At 42.5% G+C, this 25825-nt stretch overlaps 1 protein-coding gene across 2 annotated transcripts in view; it reads right to left on the reverse strand.

The window, feature by feature from the left end:
* LOC141932146 (sphingosine-1-phosphate transporter SPNS2-like) overlaps nucleotides 1-25825 on the reverse strand; it is a 139566-nt gene that overhangs the window by 21583 nt on the left and 92158 nt on the right. Inside the window, exons 8-11 of one of the 2 annotated variants that reach the window (XM_074845283.1) lie at nucleotides 24968-25157; nucleotides 19147-19212; nucleotides 11609-11707; nucleotides 22-185 (exon numbers count right to left, since the gene is read on the reverse strand). In XM_074845283.1, coding sequence (XP_074701384.1) covers nucleotides 22-185; nucleotides 11609-11707; nucleotides 19147-19212; nucleotides 24968-25157 — 519 coding nt within the window. The remainder of the gene's footprint in view (nucleotides 1-21; nucleotides 186-11608; nucleotides 11708-19146; nucleotides 19213-24967; nucleotides 25158-25825) is intronic. The other variant, XM_074845285.1, reaches the window with a different exon arrangement.

Consider the following 25825-nt stretch of genomic DNA (forward strand, 5'->3'; position numbering starts at 1 on the left):
TGCAATTGCCAGGTTACTCACTGTTGTTCAGCTTTGGCTCGGTCACTTAGGAAGAAGAGGGCTGTGGCCAGGAAAAACATCCCTCCTAGGACAACGACAAACGGGCAGAGCATGAGTGCATACCCCAAGCTGAGAAACTCCCAGACTGGGGACTCCTTTGTGCTTTGTCGTATCAGGTCTGAGATCTAGGAGAGACGGGCAAAAAAATTAGTCACTTAGATGAGAAAGAGACATGATAATGGTGAAGAGAACACGATTCCCTAAACAACCACCCGCGGAACATGTGCATGAGGTTTAAAATGGAACAGTGTGTTCACTAAAAGCTGAATGTCCCTTGCACGCTTCAGCCTTCCACATGCCACTCTGGAGCCTGGGCGACTTACGGTGCTGCTCTCCCTGTTGTTCTCCTGGCCTGATTCTTCCCACAGCTCACTCTATCTTCTCCCTGGCTGCTTCAGTGACTGCAGCGTGGGTGTCTAACCCTGCTGTACTGACCAAGCCTCCTGGGGTGCTGGCAGGAACACACTGGCATGGCTCAGTGCGTGAGGGACTGATCAATCTTCTCTAATTTCTATCAAGTCCTGCTTACTCCTACACCTTACCTCCCTTTTGGCAAAAGGAGGCATTAAATTCCATTTCTGTGTATTGAGTGGGAAGGGGGAAATGTTTCTCACAGAACAAAAAACCAGAGATCCCATCTGATTTTCAGAAACAGAACTCAAACATGGGCTTTTTATCCCCACATCGGAGCTATGGGACTCATTTCCTCTTCTAACCTAAGCTTGCTGCACTTTGAAGTGTAATTGTGTGCAAGATGTGACTCTGCCCCCCAGGCTCAGGCAAGGTCTGTTGCATAGGGGCTGTGCTCACACCGAAGAACCACACACCACCGAGTTTATGGACTAAGGCAACCTGCATCCTCCAACAGCCAACGTGAACACAGGTTTGCGCTTACACAAAGGAGCAGTGACGTAGTTAGTTCATTATGAAAAGCTTTTGCTAAAACACAGTAATATTTAATGACTGTCTGTAGCTAAAACAATCACATTTTAATATTTACTGTCCAGCAATAAACTTTACTCTCCATAAATCCAACAGAGCAGTAGCAGCAGTAGGGGTGAGTCTCAAGGCATTGGGTATTTAAATGTCCAGCTCTGTTTTCATCTGTGGCATTTTGTTGAGGCAGAAATACTAGATTATACTAAAAGGCTGCAGGGAATTTGCAACATAAAATCCTACTGCTGTGCACACACGCAAATTGGTTCCAGAAATAGCCAAAGCTTGTGCAGCAACTTCTAAACTGCTACATTACTGCTAAAAGGTGGTGTCAGACACAAACTACAAGCAAAATCTGACATTCAAGGCTTAAATTTTGACAATCAAGTGAGGAAATGCCACACACAGGAGAAATCACCAATTCACAGCCCTGCAGCCAGCCTGGAAGGTAAACGTGTGTGAAGAGATGCCTCAGCAGAGGCCAAGCACAACAGAAGGTCAGAGAAGGATGACATTTGTGGGGACTCAAGTGACCAGGTTGCAGAATGTGCTTTAGCAGGGAAAGTCTGGAGCACTGGTGGGCTCAGTGCCTTAATATTCATCTTACAGCTCAGCCTGGCTCCTGCTAGAGCAAAGGAAAGGAGGAGTGGCCAGCCTGATGCTGGAGGTGGAACCACTGCACACAAAAGAGGAGAGGACTGCCTTTTAGGATGGACCATTCTCAAGTAGAGAGAAGTAAGTAAACACTGGAAGAATGTATCCACAGAAAGAACTGAAGGTTTTTAGCCAGACTCCTCTGTTTCATTCCCTGTCCTAGAAAGGACAAGGAGAAAACTTCCGTGCTTGGGAGACAGCTAAGGAAGTGTTCCTGTCCTCTCAAAGAGAACTTTATTCACAGTGTGTAACACACACAAGTTAAAACAAGAGTGTTATGAACAAGTCTCATGTGAGAAATTATGGCTAAAAAAGTCCTTAGACTGAAGGCGAATAACAGTGGCTATTAGTCTGAGAGACTTATTAAAAAATAGCAACGAGACTTGAATGTGAAAAGAATGCACCCACAGGAAATTAGCAGAACATGCACTGCACCCAGGGACATCAGCTGGTAATTTATTCCCTCTTGTATCCAGACACCTTAATTCCCAACATTTCCCTTACTCTTCATTATGAATCAAAATTTGGCATTGAATCAGCTCCTCTGTGTGCAATAGCTAGAATTAAGGCTATTCTAAAATAGAAATTTAGAAATTCTAAACCACTTTTCATTTTGGGGAATGGATACAATTATCCTCCAAAAGGACCAGACAATAAATCACTTGACAAATTGACATGATAAATCAGCAGTAGAGGATGAAAAGCCAGACATGCGCTCCCAATTGCTTTCTCTTACGGATGACATGACATTCTAGGATAAAACCAGCTTTGAAGACATAAAGTCTCCAGCAAATAAAATTCTCAATGCAGCTTGCCCCACACCTTCCCTTCTAAGGCATCGTGTTGATCTTTTATACCAACAAATCATGTTAATATTGAATCTGCTATCTTTTTCATTTTTAACCCAACATATTCTGTAAGTGCACATTTTAGAAAAAGCAGTGTTTCCTCTCATCCAAGGTGTAATTCCTCCCACCAAGCCAGCTGAGCTTTCTCATCTAGGTTTCGTATAAACTCCTCAGCTCTATCTGCCTCTCTTAACTCTACAACTTTATCAGGGCCCACAAAGATGTTGTTGCTGTTAACTTAACAGTCACTATTCCTTTGCTGTTTTGTTTCACTCAGTTACAAGCCACCTAAGACTGGAACTTTGGCATCTCCTCTCAAGAGGACACAGGACATCATAATTACAGACTTGGGCTCCAAGAATGACATATTGTTTGCCAAATGGTCTGCTCTCCAGACTCCTCGCAACGACAGCATCCTGAGCTGTCTAACTGTGATCTGGCAAGACACAATCTAGCATCATATTTGGTGTCTTCTCTCTATCATGAGTAACAAAAAGTGGGGGTTGCATGCACAGTCGGTGCCAGTTCTTCAGCACAGAGTCCTGTGTGGGAATTCTTTGTTCTGTCAATTGATAGGTGGCAAAAAACTTCCAAAACATTTACCCAAAACTGGGGGGTGGAAAAATCAATAAGGAAGTCTGCTGCTTCTCTGCAGTCTAATCAAAAGTCTTTGATAACATCCTAACTAGGAAAGTTCAAATCTTCTTTTCCCTTACTGTCTAACACAGATCTCAGACCAAGAGGAATGACTTCCCTAAATAAACTTCAGCTGATGGCATTTTTACAACAGAATACAAATGGCATGTATTCAGCTGGTGGCAGCCAACTGGATAGAGTCCAGGAAGAGAAAATGCCCACTTGCCGGAGAATGAACAGTGCAGCTGCAGCTGATCCAAAAACCCAAAATCTCTGATTGTGTCTCAATCTGAGTGAAGAAGACAATGAAGGGAAAAAGGGGAACTTCATTACCTTTCTTGGGAAGCATGTGCTGCTGTGTTTTTTGGAACACTAGACAGGCTATTGATGTAATAAAAGCTCAGGTGGGCTGACACCCTAGAAAGATGGCTTGCTTCTGTGTTACTGTCCCTCCTGAACAGCACGAGTGGTTAACTTACATTATTTACTAATTCGACAATGTAGTGGTAACAACATCTTTGAAATCATCATTTCATCTACTCTGTCTCATTGCCAAGTTGAACATCTCAATTCCTCTGCAATTGCTTGACTTTCCTAAATTTCTGACATTGCCTCTTGGGCACAAATCTTGCCACATAAAATGGTGTTTCCACTGCAGTATCTGGCACAAATACCTGATTTTTACAATTACCAATTTGATACAAGCCAGGTTCTCCCTGGCTCTTCTCTTCAGTACAGTTCCCTAACACAGTATTCCCTGTAACCCCACAGTGTCACCACAATGGTTTGGGGTTCACGCACTCTGAATTCAGAGGTTTCTTTGATTTCTTAAAAAAATCTAATATGAATGCAAACGAAGACTAAAACCAAAAATAAGGGATTTTATAAAGTAAAAGTAAACAATTTGCTGGGCCTGTGGGGAGCACAAGCATTTATACTGTGCTAAATGGCATGAGAAACTTGTTATAAAAAGAAGTAAACCTGACTGTTTTATGATATTCATTTAGAAGACTGCAGAAAAGTAAAAGCAATTATAGTCTAAAAGTTATTTCAATTTTAACCTTGGCATGTTTAGATGTTAGAGGGGAAAAAAAGCAAAACATCCTGTTAACTGTGTCCTTTTGAGATTGCAAACACATTTAATACTTGGCCAGTGACAATATCGGTTCCCTGCACTAGTGTGTGGTACCCGAGTTCGCCCCAGCAATACCCATAGCAAGGATTCCTGCACTGCTTCCCCTGTGGAAGGTTCATCTGGTTACGCCCTTGTACTCTCACCCAGGATTACCAGGCTGCATTAAATAAGTGGTGCTTCCTTCAGAAGGCTGCAGTAAATTAAAAGACTCAATCAAGGGTTCTGCTTGAAGTGCTAGCAAATGGACTTTGTATGTCTCTTGGTGTTAGAGCAACATTTGCCTCCAGACAATGTTTGCCCTGGAGAGGGTTGGAGGTCTATTTTCTTTAGGACAAGAGGGAATGGCCTCAAGTTGCGCCAGGGAAGGTTTAGACTAGATGTCAGGAAGTATTTCTTTACAGAACGGGTTATTAGGCAGTGGAATGGATTGCCCAGGGAGGTGGTGGAGTCCCCATCCCTGGAGGTGTTTAAGAGTAGGGTCGACATAGCGCTGAGAGATATGGTGTAGATGGGAACTGGCAGTGCTGGGTTAATGGTTGGACTAGATGATCTTCAAGGTCCTTTCCAACCTAGCTGATTCTGTGATTCTGTGATTCATGTCACTGCCTTTCTCTCCAGGTCTGGTCTGCCCAGAGATTTTCTAAGTTACCACTGGACTCTCTCCTGTCCCAGCAGGAGATGCCTTGTACTGTGGGGAACGTGGAATCGAGGAACATGGCTCATACGAGAGGGCAGAGGTACTTCAATGTGTAGGGATCAGGGAGGGCCCACTTACATGTAGAAACAAGGTCTGTACCACAAGACCACAGTTTGGGAGCACACCCTTTCGCAGCATCCCTGTCCCCCACCTCTCCTTGCAGCACAGGCCCCTTCCCTGGCAGCACATCCCAGGAGAAGGAAGTCACGTTGCAGAAATTGGACAACTCGTTCTGAAAGGTGCACAGCCCCATGAAAACTCTGTGTCCGTATTGGGTCCTTCGCAGATCAGAGAAAGAAGCCACTTATTTATTGAGATTTTTAGTGCACAGAAGGAGTGATGGAGCAGATGGGACAGAGCTTGAAATACTTGAGGGAAACAACGATCAGCTCTGGATTTCTGGGCTTTCTCTAATGAGACACTTTTACATACTTTAAATGTCCGTTTATCAAAAACACTGAGAACCTGCACTTCTAACCAAAGTCGCGGGAAATGACAGGTGCACAGCAGCTCTGGAAAAAAACCAGAACAGGCTGTGAACCCTTGGCAAAGAGCGTTTTATATATGGGAAGTCATTTGGGTTTTTAGGGCAGATTTAAATCTTGTCTGTTGCTGAGTCATCAGAAGTGGGAAGCTTGTTAGCTCGTCGCAATGAGGAGATAAATCCTACGTGGATTGGTCTCCAGGTGCATAATTCTCCCCTTTTTTTGCAGCTGACAGCCACGTCAAAGATTTGGTCTTTCCATGCACTAGGAAAAAGGCTTTTAATTGTTCAGCTCAGCCAGGACCAGAGAAATCCTCAATTTAAAGTTACTGGTTGAAGAAACAGATAACAAGGATGAGGGGCTGAGGGCTCCTTTCTCACAGTATTTCCCTGACCCATGTACATTAGATGTTGGACTGCACCCACTCCCCACCACAATCTGGGTCATACACAAGCATGAATGCAGGGGAAGATCTCTGCAGGAGCAGTGATATCGTTAGGGCCACAGAACACCAGTCAAGCAGCTGGCACTTGGTAAAGAAAGAACAATAGAAAACATAAACGTGTATCACATTTCATCTACTATCTCCATCAGGTGATGGAAGGTGCTGCCTATACACACTCCTATATACTATAAATATTGGAACATGTAACAGGCTGCAAAAGGCAACAAGACAGAGACCTCTGTTCCATCCTTAATCCCACAACAACAGTGGAATAACTCCTGATAGTCCATAAAACAGAGAGTGATGGTAGGAGAGTACCTTGCACGTTTTTGTTACAGGATATGCCTGCCTTTTTGAACTCACGTTCATCGCGCACCCTGCTTTGGCAGAAGAGAGAGTACTGTGTAATCACCAGCGAGCACATAATGGGCTGTATTTGAGGAATGGCTGCGCAGGTCAGACAGGGACAAAACACCCTGCCTGCAGCATCACATCGCAATGATCCACTTTATTCCACTACTGTGCTTTTAAGTCAGACAGCAGTGGATTTGAGCACCAACAGCCTGTTGTAATCTAGCAAGCTAAACTGGAAAAAATGTTATTCCAGAGTAAGCATGTCCACAAATCTACTCGGAAGTAGCCACAGCATTTTAAAACACAAAATACGAGTTTTAAACCATAATACCCCAATTCAGCCTTCTCAGGCAGGCAAATCTTTACACATAGAACTACTTTCTATACATATATATTTACTTGGATGGGTAAACACCTTTGAAACCAAATCAACAAAAAGGCTGTCTCCAACTGGGACAAGACGGCTGTGAAAGCTACACCTCCAGTTATAACTTTCATTAAAGAAGTATCTTAATTGCTGTATTTACTACAGTTTTCCTTGAGTTGCCCCTAATCAAATGCTGATGTGCCTTCCCTGATACTCTGCACCAGTTATAATTAACACTGTTCTGCTAACTACTTGCTAAAGGAAGGTCATTAGCATTCTTGCTGTTTAAGTAGCTCATTAGATCTGGTTTATCAACCAACTCACATAAGAAAGTTGGGGAAGGGAGAAAAGTGAAGGCTTATTTTAAAAATCTTTCCAGGTAATACTAGGAGCAGCACAAAATCCCTTCAAAACAGAACAGCTCAGATTTGCTTACAATTAATTACAAGGTCATGCAGACCTCTTTTTCGCAAGGAGACGGTGCAAAGAGAAGATGCCTGTTCAGACACTGGTGATCTCTGTGGCCGGGTGAACCCGCACACCTGGGCACCGCAAACCGACACAGCGTTGGGTCATGGGGTCTTCCAAGAGGAGTCTGTCAGAGACCCAGCAACTCGGGTAACGCTGCCGTTTGCGTAACTGGGGATGGACAGATGGGGAGAGCTTTTGCATGACCCTCAGCACACAGGCGAGTGACCGGGGTCCCCGCTCTCACCCAGCCTAGTTGCCAGACTGTGGGATCCTGTCCTGACGCTGCCTGGCCGGAGCGGCTGGGGGTTGTGTCCCTTGGGTAAAACTGAAGCAGCAGCAGCAGCCAAGGAGGTCAGGACAGGTGGGAACCTCACCAGTGGAGTACAGGGAGTAGCTTTTAGCTCATCAGAAGGTGCTGGTAGAGGAGAGCTGTTCTCTAGCACTTGAAAACACACGTTGATGTTGCTGGTGACAAGCAGATACAGACAGGTTTCAAACCACAGACCTGATGGATTGTTGCATAGGGGAGATGAGAAGGAATTTAATAAAGCAGGAGGCTAACAGGAGAGGCAACAGCACGGGAGCAGCAAGGACGGTGTGTGCCCACAACAGCAATTTCCCTGGCACACGTAGAGAGAGCAAAACCTGCCGTAGGTGCCCATTTCTCATCACAGCCAGGGCTAGAAGCCACGCAGGGATGGAAGAGGAAGCAATGCTGTGCTCAGATAGGAAGCAAACGACAGACTTGGAGGAAGGAAAGAAAAAGTACCAAGGCACAGCCTCAAAAGAAACAGCAACTACCTGTACTCGGTTTTCCTGAAGCAAAAGAGAACGCAAGTGAGTGGAGGGAGACCACTGTCTGTGTGAAGGATTGATGTAAACCGCGAGTAGGGAAGACAGGTTCATGCATGCGTGTGCACAGATGAACACAGAAGCGCAGACTCACTGGCACTTCTTACAATTATTTAATTCTAAAGGACAAAGATTTAACCAGAATTAATAATACAAAGAGCTGGAGCTATGACGCAGCCTGAGAACTGTAGTTCACATTCTGCTGCTAGCTACCTCCACTCAGCTCTTCTGAGTCTGAAATGCTGTCTAGGTATTAGCGCACAGGAGGAGCAGTTAGAAGACCTTTATCTGATACTCAACATGAGTAGTGGGATTCGGGGTATTTCTCTTAACTGTTCTGTGCTTCAGCAACCGTGTCTACATAGTGGGACCTCTCAAAGATGGAAAAGTACTGGAGATATCTGGGTATTATGCACTGAACCAGTGAAATTTCTTACAGACTACATCAAGAGTAAAGCATGGAGTTATACTCCAAGTTGTTAAACAGGAATTATTTAAACTCTGCAGGTTATCACAAAGGTCCTGAAAAAGTTACAGTTATCTAGGAATAAAAACTATCCCATCTAATGAAATACTGCAGCAATGCCTATTCTTATTTGTGAATGAATAGGCAGCACTGTTTAATAGTAATTGATCTCAGTGCTTGGCAGGTAGTAAAACCTTATGCAAATTACAGCTGCCACCCTAAAACTGCATTTGCATAACTTCTTTGTAAGTCAGTCTTAAGCCTTTTTACCATAATAAAAGTTATCTATATTTAAAGAGACATGAAAAATAACCATACATACATGCTTCCTTCCACTTAGCTTTTAAACACTAACATATATTTGGTGCTTTGGGTGATTGTAAGGAACTGCACTGCAAGATTGGAAATTGGGGGAGATTACAGAAAAAAAAAAAATCTGAGTCTGACCTTCAACTCTTACTGCACACCACAGAGCAAGGGAGCCACCGCACACATGAGGCTGCAGCTGTTAAGTACTTTCTACGTTCCACATGAGGATTATAAGATCAATACAACATTTATTGGTATCCAGCAGACAGACAACTGCCTGCAACAGCTTAGTCCCACAAGGACACGGGTGTCTGATTCTTTATTAACAGCACTGCTAGAGGGAATCTCACTATGAACTCACCAAAACTATGTAAGCCATATTCGATCAAAACACTACTCATTTAGTGAGGGAGCTTCAGGTGGATTTTGTTAGTAGTCAGAAGAAATGGCAGATCTTCAGGCTCTCAGATGAACCCTGAGTAATCAGGAGGCTGTGTTTGCTTCTGAGCATGCCTGCTACTGCAGTTCAGTTATTTATCTTGCCTTCTGCCTCTCTCTTTCAAGATCTACACCCTGCTCTTGGTCTCCTTCATGGTAAGTCTGGAGTAACAGCAGTGTGAGTTGATGTCTCCAGGCTGGGGATTCCCAGAAGGACTACAGGAATTGGGTTCCCAAATTTCCCTTAAAGCCAATAGGAATAGGTTGTTTAGCTCCCACAGACTGCCTTGAAAATTCTCCTCCTAATCCAAGCCACTTTTGTAACCTGCCAAGTGAGATTTCAATCCTGCATGAAGGTCTCCAACACCACAGCTGGACAATTCCAATGACAAACATATGCAGTTTTTAACAACAAGTTGATTGGTTGTCTTAGCTCTGGCAGAGAAGTTGGTGTTTGTCCTTTCGCTTTAAATAGTATTTGTTTTTCTGTGTTATGTGAAAGCTGCAGTTGACCTTTCAGTCATTGTAGCACAGGGAGCATGAGTCAGCCAAGCCAGTCCAGAGGCTACAGAAATGGATGCTGGTGCCTTCCATGACATGAGAGCTTCTCTCCTGCCACAGAGCCTTGCACTTGAGCAGTCTCCTCCCAAATGAGGACTGCCCAACAGGTACAGCATTAGAAAACAGTAATTCAAAATCATAATTAATATTTTCCCAGTCTGCAGAAAGCCTAAGGCAGCTATTAAATTGGGATTAAGCATATTTCAAGCAGGCATCCTTAAGTAACGCACAACTTGCTTGATCTCTGAATACCAGAAGGGCAAGGCACATTATTTTCTACAACCAAAGTCCTTTTTTTTTAATCTGTGACACTAAAAAGCCCTAGGCAACTTTCAAGATTAATTGCAATTGTTCAGGGTCCTCGCCATTCCTCCTGGATATCCCTCTTATGTAAGAGAAGGAATGAACATGCAGCAGAGTCACTGGAGATGCCTCGCCTGCATCTCAGACCCTGCCTCTCATCACTGGCACCTGCCTTCAAAGCATGCTGGCCTGCTTATTTCATCTCCTACTTGACATTCCCCATGTTGACTGCCTTGCACGAAGCAGTCTCTTCCAGTGATTCCTTTGTTCTTGTCACTTTCAAATAATTTCTAAAATAAGATCATTTCTCCCTGGGTGCCCAGAACATTGAAGTAAATAAAGAGTAAGCCAAATTGTACATATTTATTCTCTTGAGACATTTCTCATTTCTTTGGTCCATTCAGCTTTATCTATATCTGTCTCTTCATGTATGCCTCAGAGGGCTACAGAGAAACTATATCATTCTGGGGAGCTGGCATTCAAGAGGAAGTATTTATGTATATTTAAATATATATACACAAAATTAAATATGTAAAAATAAATGCGTATAGATACACACACTAGTGTCTATGTGATGAATAGATGAGAAATGACAGGGTTTTTTTTAAAAAAAAAAGTCCACAGCACCCAGCAGCTGTGTCACACAGCAGTACTGAGCTGGAAGAGCACATCAAAGTTCTGTCTGTCAGCTGATGGGACTAGTGAAGATCCCAGTTACAGCACTGGAAATCTGTAGCAACTTCAACACAATGTGGGCTTTACATGGGAGCTACTGTATTTTATAAATGATGATTTGTGTTCTCCAAAACTCAATGCATCAAACTCCACAGAAGGGTGCAAGGGAAAGAAATTACCCCAGTATATCTAGACTTGTTTTCCTCATGAAATTTCCTAGGCCTGATCTTTTCAACTGTGAATGTTCTCTGATTGCCGTTTTTTGGAGCAGGGTCTTTTGTTTTGCTCTGCACTAGGATAATGGTGGCATAATAAGGGAGATCTCCAGTCAGACCAAGGCCAACAACTGCAGCAGTAGTAGAAAGGAATACTACTAATGAAAAACCAAAGCATACACACCATAAAGGAATACTAATAAAACCGCCAAAACATACACACCCATCCCGCCATGGATTTTACACCATTATTTATTATCATACAAACTAGGTTCAAAATATCAGCAGGTCAGAACAGCTGCATGTTGCCACCCATAAATAGGTGTTTGGTTTATGAGACCAGATTAATAAACACACACACGAGCCTGTTCCAATCTAATTTCTAATGGACCTATGTCCACACCACAGAAGCAACCGCTCTCCCTTTACAGAGCTGTCTATACGTTTTACAAAAGCCCTAGGCTAAAAAAATTTAGAAGCTCAATTCTGTTGACCAAGTGGTCCTTCCAGGTTTGAATTGTAGCCCACTGATAACAAAAGCATGTAAAAAAGTTGCATTGCACTGCACCGCTTCCCATTCTGCTGATAAATACAGGCCTTCCTTCCCTAGCATGGTTTAACTTGGCATTTTAGATAAGCAGTTAGTAAACAAAAACAAACATGGGCACGCAACCCTGCCAAAACCTGCTGTGAGCACTTACAAATCCAATCAGATACGGACTGCCAGCATCTCCCAGGAGGTGTGAAGTGAAACTCTGCAAGGCTACTGCGGTTGCACGGCGTGTTGGAATGACCACATACTGCAAAGAAGAAGGAGAAAGAAAAAAAAATACATAAGGAAACTTAAGTAAGAACCTGTCCAGCTGTCTTGCACTGCTCAGTTTATATCCAGGTCAGGACAAAGTAAACAAGCTCCCCCAGATGTCGGTGGCAGACACAGCCACTGTCCAGTCCACGGGCTCAAGCAACCGCGGAGCTCAGCTACCCTTCCTGGCTTCCTAGTACTTCTGATGGCAGGTGCTGAGGGAAGGAGGCTCTGTCGGGTCTGCACTCCACTCAGCAGCACTGAATGCCTGGGTTTGACTAACAACTTTGCCCATAAGACACTTTGCTATTGCAAATCCTCAGCCTGTATTTTGCTTGGCTGATGGGAAGAGTGAAGTTCAAGGTTGCCTGCAGCACATAATTTGCCAGCACCTCCAGCCTTCCAAGTGAAGGACTTTGCAGTGACCTGGGATATTGTCCTTTTTCCACAATAAGGATATAATTTTGTTTCCTAAACCATAAGCAATTCACATCAGTATGAAAGGTCACACATCCTCCCCTTCCACTCCATCTCTAGCCACTTTATATTTTTCTCAAAAATTTGGAATTCCACTTGTGAAAAGTGACCAAGACACATTAGGAAAATTTTCCATAGACAAGATATTGTTGTTTGGTCTCCACTCCTCTAATAAGGCATGACACCCTCGGCCAGGTCATGCAGAATCAGTCTGACTACAGAAGATCAGTGGAAAACACAAATTACTTCCCCATTAAGGGACCAGATCTTACAGAAAACAGAGCCCTAACCATGAAAGGGGATGAAAGATTAAAAAAGGAAAAAAACCCAACAAACCCCTGTCCTTCAGAATGACCTTAACTTTATAACATGCATTTAGGAGCAGAAAAAAGTAATTCTCCTGCACAGAACTTGTGAAAGAAGCTGGCTAAGAACATCTGCATCAAGTCCACATATCCTGGTTTATAAATTGATCCTGTCTTGATTTAAAGGCTGTAATTAATGAAGAATTCAATAGGTCTCTAAATCTAAGTGAGCTTTGTTTCCACTTCTAAGCACTGAATCTTGTTCTGCCTTTTTCTGTTGCTCTGAAGAGCCATCTACTCTGCCAGAAATTACTCTCTTGTCCACGTTCTCTCTGATGGGCTGCCTTTACTCTTTCTTTAGAAGGCATCCCTTCCCAGACTTCCACTCATTCTTGCAGTCCTTTCCTGAAGTCATTTATTAATTAAATGTGACATTTCAGGACTGGCATATCCCCAGCTAGAGATACCCAGAGATGAGTCTACTGAGGTAGGGAGAGCTCACTGCTCAACAGTGACATATCTCAGGGCACAGGATCTGAAGCACTGTTTCAGTGCTTTAACACTTCCTCTTAGGGAAGGGGAGTTGCCTTGTCTGCAGTGGAAAGAGCCACAAAAAATGGAAAGAAAAGAAACAGCATTGAGAAAATCCACACTAGAAGAGAACTGATGCCTATTGAGAATGATTATCTCATTCCAAGCAGAGACAATTAGGAACGATGGGTAAAATTAGATTAAATGCTTTTCCCTAGGGTTTTACCATGCCCTTTCAGAATGACCTGCCAATTCTTTCATTACTGGTTTGACAAAGGTGCAAGTGCACACTGCTAATGCACTTTGATGCCACATATTAAATGGGTACCCTGTTAAACTCCTGTTGTGCAACAGAAGAGCAAAAGATGATCAGATCCACAGCAACCACCTGGCTACAGGTGTTATACACTGTCCTCCTTTTGCATCCAGGGGCTCACAATAGACTTGAAGGCTCACAGAAATCCCAAGAGGAAAATAAGGTCTAGACTTTATTAGAGACACAGAAATGTACCACAGGAGGAGAGCCACACAATTCATTACCATTCCCCAAAGATGCAGGGTAATGGGTGCAACCTGGATAGATTAGACAGAGAAAAGAGAAAAAAAAAAAAAAAAAGTGAGTTATTGTTCTTCCCACCTGGTCCCACTTCAAACAAGTGCAATGGAGCAGCATTCTGCAAGAGCTGCTTGAGAAAGGGCACCTGAGAAGATAAAGTGAAATTCTACCTAATTCAAGAGTCCAGAGCTGGGTACATCTGTGAAACAGGGAATTTTAAATTTACATTAAAATAGTTTTCTTTCTATAAAGTTTATGTTAACAAATCTGGAGAAGAAAGCCTGCCTGGCTTTACATTCTATCAATTTTCCTAGCAAAATGACAAAGAAAATGGCAAATTTATTAAAAACTTGCTATTTTCAAGGAGTGGTAGTGAATTAGTGTAAAGTGGAGAAAGAAAATTGAATAATACCTGAATCATATCTGTGTGTGCATATATATATTTATACACATGAACACACACATGTATTAAACATAATTTTGCATGTATATCTGTATTATGTGTACATATAGTTTTGCAAGTAGCAATACAATTTCCTGCAAGTTTTCAGTTTGCCTAACTAAAGAAGTTATTGATGGTTGAAACCATTTAAATTAATTAAAAGTAAATTTAGTCTGGAATTCAAGTGAAAAACACTCCTCCCCCACCCCCAACATGTGGCAAGCAAACGAACATAAGATTTTTCCTCTTCCTCTGAAAGATATTGGAAAGAAAAAAAGGCTTAAACCAGCACGTCCAGAACAGCAAAAAAATAATCCACCCTATCCCTCCTTAAAAAGCATTTCGTTCTGATGGAGAGGAAGTAGTTGGTAGCAAACATTGTCTACTGTTCTAGGAAGACAGCAGTAAATTACAGTTCTAAATGGGCATTTTGATACTAAAATAGACCTAAATTCAAACCATACATGGCCTGGTTTGAATATCCCACAGAAACTGGAGGTGGGAGAGCCACCGCAGCCAAGGCGGAAGTCCGTGGGATCGCCCTGGCTCATCTCTGACTCCAGGTTCAGAGGCAGGCAGCACAGAGGATGGGCAGGGAGGCTGACCAAGCAGCTTTGGCAAACCTCTGCTCTTTAAATAGAGGTTCCGAAAGGCCATGGTTTACTGCTGACATCCCCTTCCTGTCGTGAAACCAGCAGAATGAGTTGGTCTGAAATAAGTTAACCAGGAAAGCCAAGGAGAGATCACCCTTCTCCCAGTGAAAGGCCACATGCCAAAGAGGTAAGTTCTGATGTTTATGTCTACTCTTTGAAAGAAAACTCTACTCTCTAAAACGCTTTGCTGCCCTTCCTGGGTCAGACAGTAATCTTCAGGACAATGTATTCTGGCCTCTTCAGCACCAAAGTCAGAGAAAACACATGCTAACCCAGTTCTAGGCACTGACAGAGCCTGGAAGTAGTCCCGGTGTCCCTGTTGTAACTGCCGCTCAGAAAAGGCAAAGGCTGTGATCCAGACAAACCAGCCTGAGAGAAACCCTTCACTCAAGCTAGGCAGGCATTGTCTAACACAATACTTTTAAAAGAAATAAAAGAAGGCTGATTTGGTCTCCAAATCACAGCACAACGTGGAGCAGCACACATCCATCTGCAACCCTTGGCCCACAGAAGAACTGCAGAGACGCCCCTTGGCACATCCTTCCCTGTCAGAGCTGTGCTCGGGTGTTTGAAGTGGGCTGTGTACCTTCAGTCAAAGGCACTCCTCACCCTGCCGTAAAATCTAAACCACAGCACTCAGATTACTGATGTGTGGAGGCACACTGAGAGAAGCAACAATGAGAGCTTCTGGAAATGCTATTTATCTGCGGCTGTAAAAGTAGGGCAGTATTTCATACTACATAAATAATTGGTTTTTATTTATAGGGAAGGTAATCAGAACAAAAGCAACATTCCTCTGTGCCTATAGCACAGCTGAGCACCAGTCTATACCTGTTTCAAGCCTAAAGGAAGACTTTGACTCTACAGCAAAACGTTAAAGCAGCTCCTCCATGGCAGCTCATGACCATTTAAAAAGAACTAATGTTTTAAAAGAAAAAAAAAAAATATGCAGAGCATTTTTTTGCATGACTGTCAGGACTTTGCATAAACTGGAGGGTGGCTTTTCTCAGCAAAGACCTAAAGAGATTGTGTGATTGCAATAGCTGAGGCCCTTTAAATTGCCTACTGGCTCCTACACAGAAAAGCCACCAAGCCTCTGTCCATCACCTTTATTTTTGAGATGTGCTATGGAGGAAAAACCCCACTATTAGAACCGGATTCCACAAAGTCCCAAGCACTCAGCACGTCTCAGAATGTTACACACTTGCCCGCTGCACTGAAGCTCATTCATTATTGCTGTTACAAGGCAGCTTTAATGCTTCTTTGGGGTTCTGGTAATTTTGAGGCCAATTTGCAAAGATGGCTGATAAACTCTGTTTCATAATTAGCATGCTCCATAAGAATCATCCCCCCCTTCCCTAAGCACCGTCTGAGCATGTGCCTGGGAAGAGATCTGGAGAGTTGTGCTCGGGAGAATAAGGCCTGTTTTGTACAAATTTGCATTTGGAACAAATATCAGCCTTTTAAAATCTCAAGCAGTGCAGTACATTCTGCAGTGCTGACAGTTTATCAAACCTAGCACTCAGCACCTTTTACTGCAGACACTTTGAGGAGCTGCACACTGACCGTTACACTGGCAAGAACAGTCGATGCAATGGAAGCACAAAGTTCTGAAGAGCCAACCATTAAATTTGAAGATAATAAGCAAACATCCTTGCTTTGCCAAGGAAATTAAACTTGCAAAATCTCTGAAGATGCTTACCAACTTGCCTGATAGGATTATTAAGCAATCACAAGATCTGTAAATCTTGGGAGAGCTATGGTAAATCATCTGGGATGCAGTTTCCAAAAAGCCTCACTTCTGGCATAATGAAATCAGTGGGAACAGTGTTCAGCCAGTATTGACAGCTTTTTACCCATGAAAACAGGATACTATTTATGTATATGATGAAAGTGGTGTTAAGCTTACGCTAATAATGCTTTTAAACTCCTTACCAGCCTCAGGCAAGAACAGACACACTTCTGATTACACCAAATAAATAGTAATCGGTAGAAATTAATTTGCCAAACATTTGAAGTGCATCTCGCTAAAGCATATCCACACCTTTCTCTGGCTAGGACTTCTTATAAAGCTGTCTGTCAAACATGGTTATAGCCCTGGCTCTCACCTATCGTCTGACTAAACATCCTCTCAAACCCCCTGTGTAATACGGATGCACTTCAGACCATCTGTTTACAGGCTTGCATTGATCTAAGTGGATGTTTACTTTTATTTGTATAGCACTTTTATAGGTCTACTCATGCTGATAATGCATTAAGCTGGGCATTATATATGACACTCAGTTCATTTTTCTAAACAGACAAGAGAACAGCTAGCTTAAGAGTTGGCATCAATTACCAAAATTCAATTTTTAATATGCTTTTAGTTTCTTTTCCATGTTTTGGAAATTTGAACTAAGAAATTATTTTCAATTATTTCCAATCATTTCTTACAGAGTTCTTTTGCACTAAAGCAACATAAATAACTGCAAATGCATCCCTACAAAATGCAACTCACTATAGGATGCTGGTAAAACAGATGGCAAACCCTATAAAAGCCATTAAAAAGCTACAGGATACTGAAGTCACATTGAAATCAACACAAAAAATCTCAGTAATTAAAATGGGACAATGATAGCATCCTTAGTACAGTTGATATAACAAAGTAGTTGGTTGAAAAATGCCTTTTGGGGTTAGCTTGAGACAAGGTAGGTCAGGTTTCAGCTCTCTCTCTGGCACAGATTTTCTGGAGGACCTTGAACATGTCCGACAGGTACCCTCCGTCCAGCTGTGCTGTGTTGGCAGCAGAGATGACTACCTCAGCTGCAATTTCACTGCTGGAGGACTGCAGATGTGCTCCATGGCCAAGCCCTTACCTGTTTCAGCCAACGCTAGTGAGGATATAAAAGATCTGCTGTTTAAGCCAGTCAGCTAATTCTAACCAGAGTTGGGAGTGCTCCTGGGAACACCACAGCCAAAGGCAGGATGCAACAGGAAGCTCTGGCAGGAGGCAGCAATGACAATTACAAGTATTGTATTATAATGTATTCCTCAACACAGCTGTCTGAAGACCGCACATCTAAGTGTTGAGGTACCACTTCATGAACGGCCACGGCAGCCTTGAACTCCCCACAAGCTGCAAAACTCACATAAGTACGGAGTAACCACACGTTCAGGCCATGCAGGGCTCCATCACACCAAAGCTAAACTGGTGGGAGGAGCGAACCTCGGTAATTAAAAGCTATGTAATGCTACTGAAGTACACTGATAACACCTTTGTTTCTCTGTGCTTTATTCACATCTGAGAGAAGGGGAATTAACCACTCCATCTCCCAAAACATTCTCTCCACAAATGAGTTAAAGATTGAAAGTTCATCAGACAACACAGTTATGGCAACTACAGAGATACCTTAAAAATATGAACACAACCTTGAACTCAAATCATAAACAGAACTTAAGCAGAAGCTTGAAGTTCTTTGCTGAATCAATATATCAACACTATTATCTTTACATCTAGGAATACTGAGCCAGACTGTTTTCTCATTGATGTTTGCATAAGCAACAAATACAAGTCAAGGGAGTTTTCTATTGATGCCAGACTGATTATATTTTTAGTTCTGTCAGCAAGCTGCCAAAAGACCTCGGGCAAGTCCTGTAATGGTTCTGTGCTTTAGTTTCTTTCTTTTCCATACAATAAGCAACAAGTAACCTTCCTGACACTGGGATTTCAACATACAGTTTGTTTGATAGGCTCTGTAAGTCTCTGATGGAAGCATCTACAAAACATGCAGGGCTCTCTAACAAACATTCAGACTATTTCATATGAAAATCTATCTGCTGAGGTCAGCCTGCTGATTTGAAAGACTTAAAAAGCTCTACAGTGGAGAAAGAATGGAACATTAAGGACATGGGGTGAAAAGTCCCTGACAGTTTCCTCTCGGACAAGATGGACATAGTCCAAAAATTCTTTATACTTTCTTTTCCTCTCTCCTCTCCCAGAGGTGGTTTTCTATTGTGTATGTGTTGAATGGTAGGTTTGCTGGAGTTAAGCCAAAGAAAGAGGTAGATGGCTACCTTTGTGGTCAGAGGAGGGAGGGAGGGAAGGATTTCCTATTGCAGAACAAAGCTGAGTTATTGATAACAAAATCCACTAATATGCTGAGTATTAGGAAATGCTGGCTGATTTCTTTGCATGTGGGGTTTTGTGCAAATACTTAAAATTTGGGGAAACTATTTGAATTCAGTAGTGGTGTCATTTCTGGACATCTCCTCTCCCTGGTGCTCAGAACAAATCATGAGAAGAATCTTTCTTCCCTTCTCTCTTTCTATCCCGCTTCCCTTTTCAGCAAGTAAAAAAAAAAAAAAAAATTAAAAAATAGGCTGAAGTAGGGGCTAGGCATTTGGGAGAAATTGAACTTCAGGTTGTTCTTGCAAGCTGACAAACTGCTCTGGCCACCAGAAGAGAAAGATGCTGTTCCAAAGTACACTCACCATTAGTATGTCTGCTGTGATAGCCCAGTTTGAAAACAGAAGAGTTTCTCCGATAAAAATGCAAATCTGTTGTAACAAAACACACAAAAAGAAGAAGATTTATTCACTTGACATTCAAAGGAAAAATAACCTGTCACAAACTTTCCTTTGCTGCTTATTTGTCTCAGACCTACAGAATACACTCCTTGTTACTGTTGTTATCCCGGATATCAGAAAACTATAGACTTTTATCTGAGCTCTAGGGGTTGGCCTGCAACTTTGTTAGAGTAAACTGTTTATGATCTACAGAGCAGCTAAACAGAAGGCTGACACATTCGATTACAGAAGAACATGAGAAGCCAGCAAGAAGAGACAGCCCTGGGCTTCCATACTTGCATCATTCTGTTCCAAAAAGCCAGTTAGAAAAGGCAAGAAGGCTACAACTCCCCAAAACACAGTCATTTTCATCACTAGGAATCAAGTTATGAGTTAAGTTCTGTAGCAAACCAAATGAGGTTCTCTGCTCACTATGTGCAAGATCCCTTCCCTTCCCCAATAGCATATTGCTGTCCTTTCTGAGCGGGACATAGGTCTAGGCACTACAACATCTCAAGCATTACACTGGTAATATCTATGTACAGTCAAAACAGGACTTAAGTATGGCTTTTGCAACATCAGTGTCTTATGGTGAAATATAACTCTTGACTCTGTGGAGGAGGTCAACAAGATACATTAAAAGCCCTGTGTATGTAGTTGGATGAGAGCTTTTTATGGTGGCGTGGCATGAACAGCCACCACATATGCTTTTCATCTCTGGCACTCCCAGTTGTGCTGGTACAACAGGGCCAAGCAGGGATTCGGAGCAGGAAACTGAGATGGAGCAAAGAATCCTTTGTTGGGGGGAAATAGAGGAAGAAGGGCTTGTTTTGCTTATTTTTAACCCAAATCAGTTGTCTGGTGCAGTTCACTGCGGTTCTACAATCAGTTATAGCAGTTGAAGAACTGGAAATGATCAAGAGGAGAAACAAATTTAACCTGGCCTCATCATTAAACTGAGTCCAATGGAACAAGGGTGACACGGCTTCAGGAGGAACACTGCCTCCATCAAGAAGCTTTTTACTCATATCTCAATTATGAACCTTTTGCTTTTATACTGTATGGTAACAATTTAGCAAAGAAATGTTGGTTCAAGAGGATGAAAAAACAAGGATAGAAAATCTTCCACACACACGTTTTCCTCTTCTTTTGTGTATTATGAAGAACAGAACACACGGACAAAATGCTACTTAAATAACCAGACTTGTAAAAATCAGCTCCCTCATTCCCCACCAGTAAGAAGGCAAGCAAAACTCCTTTAATCTCCCTCCAGAAAGTTGCTTTTTGCCCAGCTAACCCATTTCTTTTTGTGGCATCTAGAGAGAAAACATTACTCCTGGAATCCCTATAGGTAGCTGGGGATAATAGCTATGGAGATTGGGATTCTGGCAATTGAAGATTCCCCATTTTAATTGCCATACCTTCAGTTTTTGTTATGTTGCATAGGCTACAATTCACTAATGAAACAAAGCCAGCAAGAAATACACGGCACACCTTGTTCTGAAGAAACATTCAGCTGGGTGTCATTTTGTGGCGTTCCTGTGAGCTTTGACGGGCTGACAGGCACAGCCACTGCCCCGGTCCCTGCTGCCTGCCCAGGCGCAGGTTGGGGCGGGAGGAGGAACTGCAAGATTGGCAGCTATGGCATGATGTGACCATCGCAATTCTCTTTCCCACACACCGGTTGAGATTGCCTAAACCCCTCAGACCATCATGTCACTGCCAGAAATAGTTTGCTTTATTTAGTGAATCTTACGCATTGACCTACAGAAAGCTTCCTCTATTTGTTTCTAAAATTGTCTTTGTTTCCCACACGTTCTCCCTCCCTATCCCCTCTTTCTGTGACTGGATCTGCTTCCTCTGTGATGGTGTCGGAGCCAGTCATTATGGCCCAGCTGGTCAGCTAGGAAATCTCCTCTTTCCATTTTCCCACTGTCCACTGGTCTGCCTTGAACTTGGCTCTCACTGGAAATCACAACTGCCAAGCTAAGAAACACAGATCCAATGAATCAAGGTGCTGACAGGAGTTGAAGCCATGTGTCATGCAGCACGGGCATACCAGAGCCCCAGGTGGGCTCTCAGGACCTGCTCTGAAATCTGTCCTACTACAGCTCTGCGGCTGCTGTTGCTGTGGTTCTGTGGCTGGATAGATTAAACTGAGCTTGGGAAAGATGTAATCACACTTCTGAATATGGCATTGCCATGCCCTGCCTGTTCATACAGTATTGCAAACAGGCAACTGCTTGCCTTAAGGTTATATGAATTACAGACACATAACACATATATGAATTGTTACACACAGCAAGTAAAACTTGCCCCCTTCTGCAGGTATTCAGCACAAGTCCTATAAATAAATCACTGAAATCCTACAGATTTCAGAGCGCACCAGTTCTGAATTGCTGCATGTGTCTTTCACCCACCACGTTTCCACGAAACACATGCTTAATACGTGGATACTGGTAAAAGGAAAAGAGGAACAAGAGGAAGATCAAAAAGTAGGACAAAAGATACTGACATTAAAAAAAGTCTGTCCTTCAGCTGCTAATGGGGATTTATAAAAATGAGTTCTTCCCCTGCAAAGGGCATATGAGGATATGTGGCATTTCTGCTGGAGAGAGACTCTAGGGATGCTTACTGCAAATAGGGCAGCCTCCAGAACAGATCAATACCTCCCAAAATGCTCACGGTTTTGACTCCTCACACACTTTTCAAAGCCTCATTTTACACTGAGATTTCAGCTCTACACATAAATCCTCTTCCGAATCCAGTTGTGTTGTATAATATCTCACCATCTCCATGTGGTGTCCAGTTGTGATGAGCTGACAGAAGTTATATCCCCCTCAAGTCTTTCTGTTTATGTGATCAGTAGCAAATTCTGATTAGTAGGTTTCAGTGTGGTCACACCAGCAGCTCTCACAGCAAGATCTAAGCAGGTTATAAACTCCTTCCATGGCTATTTGCAAAGTGCATATCTGTCTACATCTTCATTACTTGTATTTCTCTGAAATCATGGGTAAGACTCCCACATGGACTCTTGAATTTGAAGCAAGTATAACTCCATCTCAGTGTTGGGCCATACTGATGCCTCAGAAGTAGGTACGTTACCAACACCATGTCAACAGAAAGTCCCTGGCGTTAAGACTGAGATGCTGTAAAAGCTCTATGGCAAGGATTTACTCTGGGATTTGCTGTTTCTGCAAGCTCATAACACGTCTTTGGGGAATTTAAATAGATGTTGAAATTGAGGTACAACAGGAACTTGGAGCAGTGTGAAAAGGAAGGCAAAGCAAAGCACTTCGCTCCAGTCATTTGGAGATTTAAACTAGTGTAAAATCTGCTGTTGAAATGTCTGAGCAGTGTGATACAATGACGCCATACAGTTAATGGGTTTCAAGAGAGAGGTTTGAAAACCAACATTTCAAAGAGTACATATTTCAGAAAGAGTGGGACTTAAAGATATGCAAATTTCTGTTTTAAGGAGCTAGACTACAACACACAAATCCACATGCTGCAAGGAAACCAGGATAAGAACTGACTGGACTGTACAGCCAAGCAAGATAGTAAAAGATAGAAATACAAGTGTCTGGGCAGCTAAGTGATATAGAATGCTCTTTTATTCCAAGATTGCAATAGCATTGAATGGCATGGAAATACAAGGGCTTGTGTTTGAAACTCGCCTTGAAAAGTCAATTCAACTGATATATAGCACCACCATGGTAATACCCTGTGTTATGAGACATTGGTAGCTCCAACATAGACCTGTTCTCTCAGTTGGGTTTAGCACCTGTAACACTAAACGGCAACAGCAACAGGTGGTGTGTCATTGTTTTCTGTTTATATTCATTTATAGTGGATGTCTTGTCCACAGATCATCTAACGCTAGGTCATTAATGATCTAAGCTACCCTGACCCTTTGTAAGTTAAGAATTCTCATTCTTGCAGAGGCAAAACAAAGTTAAATAACTAGCCCACTGTCACATGTAGAATCTATAAAGAGAGTTCAGATCTCTGAATCTCTGATTCCCCAATTGACACATTAACTAGACTCATGATCTGCTTTCTATGCATCAGGTTTCCAGCAGCAGAGAGAGCATATTTAGGGCTACAGAGAGGCAGTGTTGTTACCCACAACAAATGTATGCTTCAGCCTAACAGCATCAGCAAATACGCTTATATTTCTCATACCCCCTCCGTATGCAGATATAACTTCCTTTGCAAATCATTGACTCTTTATTAGATTTACTGCTCATGCATAATAAAATAAATTGCTTCTAAGACTGGTTAAATAATACCATCTATATATATTTACACAATGCAAAATAATCACATAGCTATTAAAAAAAAATAAGAAAAAAAAGATGAAAATGAGACCAATAACCACCTTTTGTTGCAAAATTTTTGAAAACGGTATTTCAAGCTTAGAAAGGGAGAACTTTCTCCATAAAGAGACTAAACACCACAAATGAATATGTCTGTCATCGGGTCTGAGAAAGGAGAAAATCACAGGTCTGGCTGCACAAAGAGGTGGAGGGGAGGGGCACGTAGAGGGGTGTGACAGATCACTCAGAGGAGGGTTAATGCTTCATCAACCAGTGACACCCTCTTATAGGTTGTCTGAGGTGATCGTTTTTCTGCTGAATCAAAGGTTGATTCTAGACCATGCCACAAACCAGAGGACTGAATCTCTTCTCACACTTTCTAAAGAGCCAGAGTAGGCATTCTTGGTTCTGTCTTAATGTTGTCAAAGTTGCATTCCTTCTTCTGTGTTTAATGATGAAAATATCCACGGCTAGGCTACTGCTAGAAATATAGAGAAGCAAGGGACCACAGTAGGTTGGTTGGTTGGTAAATTGTAAATGGATTCTCCTTGCTGGGTGGTGTGCACTGCTCCGTGGAAGCCAAGGGTGGGCTTTCAGAAATTATCCCACTACTCCAACCATCTCATGTTTTCCCTTCAAAAACTTCTCTCAGGTCCCAGGCTTCTCTCTATTACGTTGAAAGTGAACCTGGGACCTGGATTTCTACTCTCTACTGAAAGCAAGATTCTAGCCTGAAGCTGGATTATTATACTTGAGTTTTTCCTTTTTCCCTCAGTCTATTTGTCTGGATCTATCTTTTTCTATACTTTGATTATAAACACTCAGGGAGGGGCCATATTTTAATCAGCAGTCTGCAGCATCAAGTACTGTGGGTTCCTGGGCTCAGACTTTCAGATGCTATAGTAACACAGATAACAACAAATTGAAATTACATAGTAGTTAATATTGGTCTGCAGCAAGCTACCTAGTTATGGAAATTAATGGTACTTATAGGTAGCCAAAAGCATGCCCACAGACAAATTATACTGCAATTATAATTTGGTACCACTGCAGCTACAACACCCTTACTGCAAGGGAAGCGGTCAATTCTCCTGTACCAAAACATTAGGCAAGAGCAACAGAGGTATGGAGAGAGGTATAGACAGAACAACCCAAAGGCAGGGAACTGTGGGCTTCCATGCATGCGCTAAGTCACCAGCTCTGAATTCTGATGACAGTAAGTGGGGATAAGCAGCTGAGATGTCATTTTCCCTCCAGGCCCATCTAGATAGTGCCAAAACACCAAAGGGCAAAATGAAGGGCATTCAGAAGGGGAAAAGCAAGACTGACATCTCAGGCTTCCTGCAGGGGACAATGCACGCACTCTTCTAAGGAGTTTGGATGAGAAAGTACAAGCGAGACTGGCATATGCAAAGGATTATACTTACATAGGCTCCCACAATGCTGCTCTTGGCAGCAACGAAGATCAGACAGATGAAGATGGCTGATCCTAGCATGCCAACAGCACAGACAAGAGGATCAGCTCGCTGGGTTTTTAACCGGCACCATTTGGTTGCCCCTGCCCCTGTGATTACACCCAGGAAACCAGTGAAGCATGTGATTGCTCCGAAGATCAAGCTATAAAAAAAAAAAAGAAAAAAAAAAAGACAGGTTTGGGGTTTTTTTTGGTTTTCCCAAAAATGGGCATGGTCTTTGAACAAATTATTAGGGTAAAACAACTAATGGAAATCTGCACCTTGGCTTTTTAAATTTAAAATAAAACAAATGCGCTCCCCTGATGAGTGCTTGTGATTTTTGCACTCTTGCCCTGCAATTAAGAAAAACACAGCATATGTAATTCAGCCTTGTACACAGGCATTGATCAACATGCAAAGAGGTGCAAGGGGCCCACAGACTGCTTCTCTGTGTGGAACTCAGCTTCCTGTAAAGTGCATTGTACAGCTAATTCTGTATGCACAAAACTAAGTAATAACCTGCACATTGATCATGTAAGGTGAAATCATGGATAGCACAGGAACCAGGAAACCTAACAAGACCGTAAATAGCAGTGACTTTCAACATACTTTGACTTTCTAACTCCTTTCAGACCACTTCAAAGAAGCCTTCTTCTGCTGTTAGGGTACACATTTGAAATGTGTTAATTTAAATTTAAAGAGCCAGGAGCTGTCAAGGATTCTCTGTATTGTATGTGCAGGACTTGGATTACAGAGTCTTTGGCAACTACGTTACAGTGGCTCCAGGGCAGCTCAAAACATACATGTCATCAAGGAGTGGAAAACTTCTCT

The sequence above is a fragment of the Strix aluco genome, chromosome 19 (genome assembly GCF_031877795.1).
Source record: "Strix aluco isolate bStrAlu1 chromosome 19, bStrAlu1.hap1, whole genome shotgun sequence".
NCBI classification, from domain to species: Eukaryota; Metazoa; Chordata; class Aves; order Strigiformes; family Strigidae; genus Strix; species Strix aluco.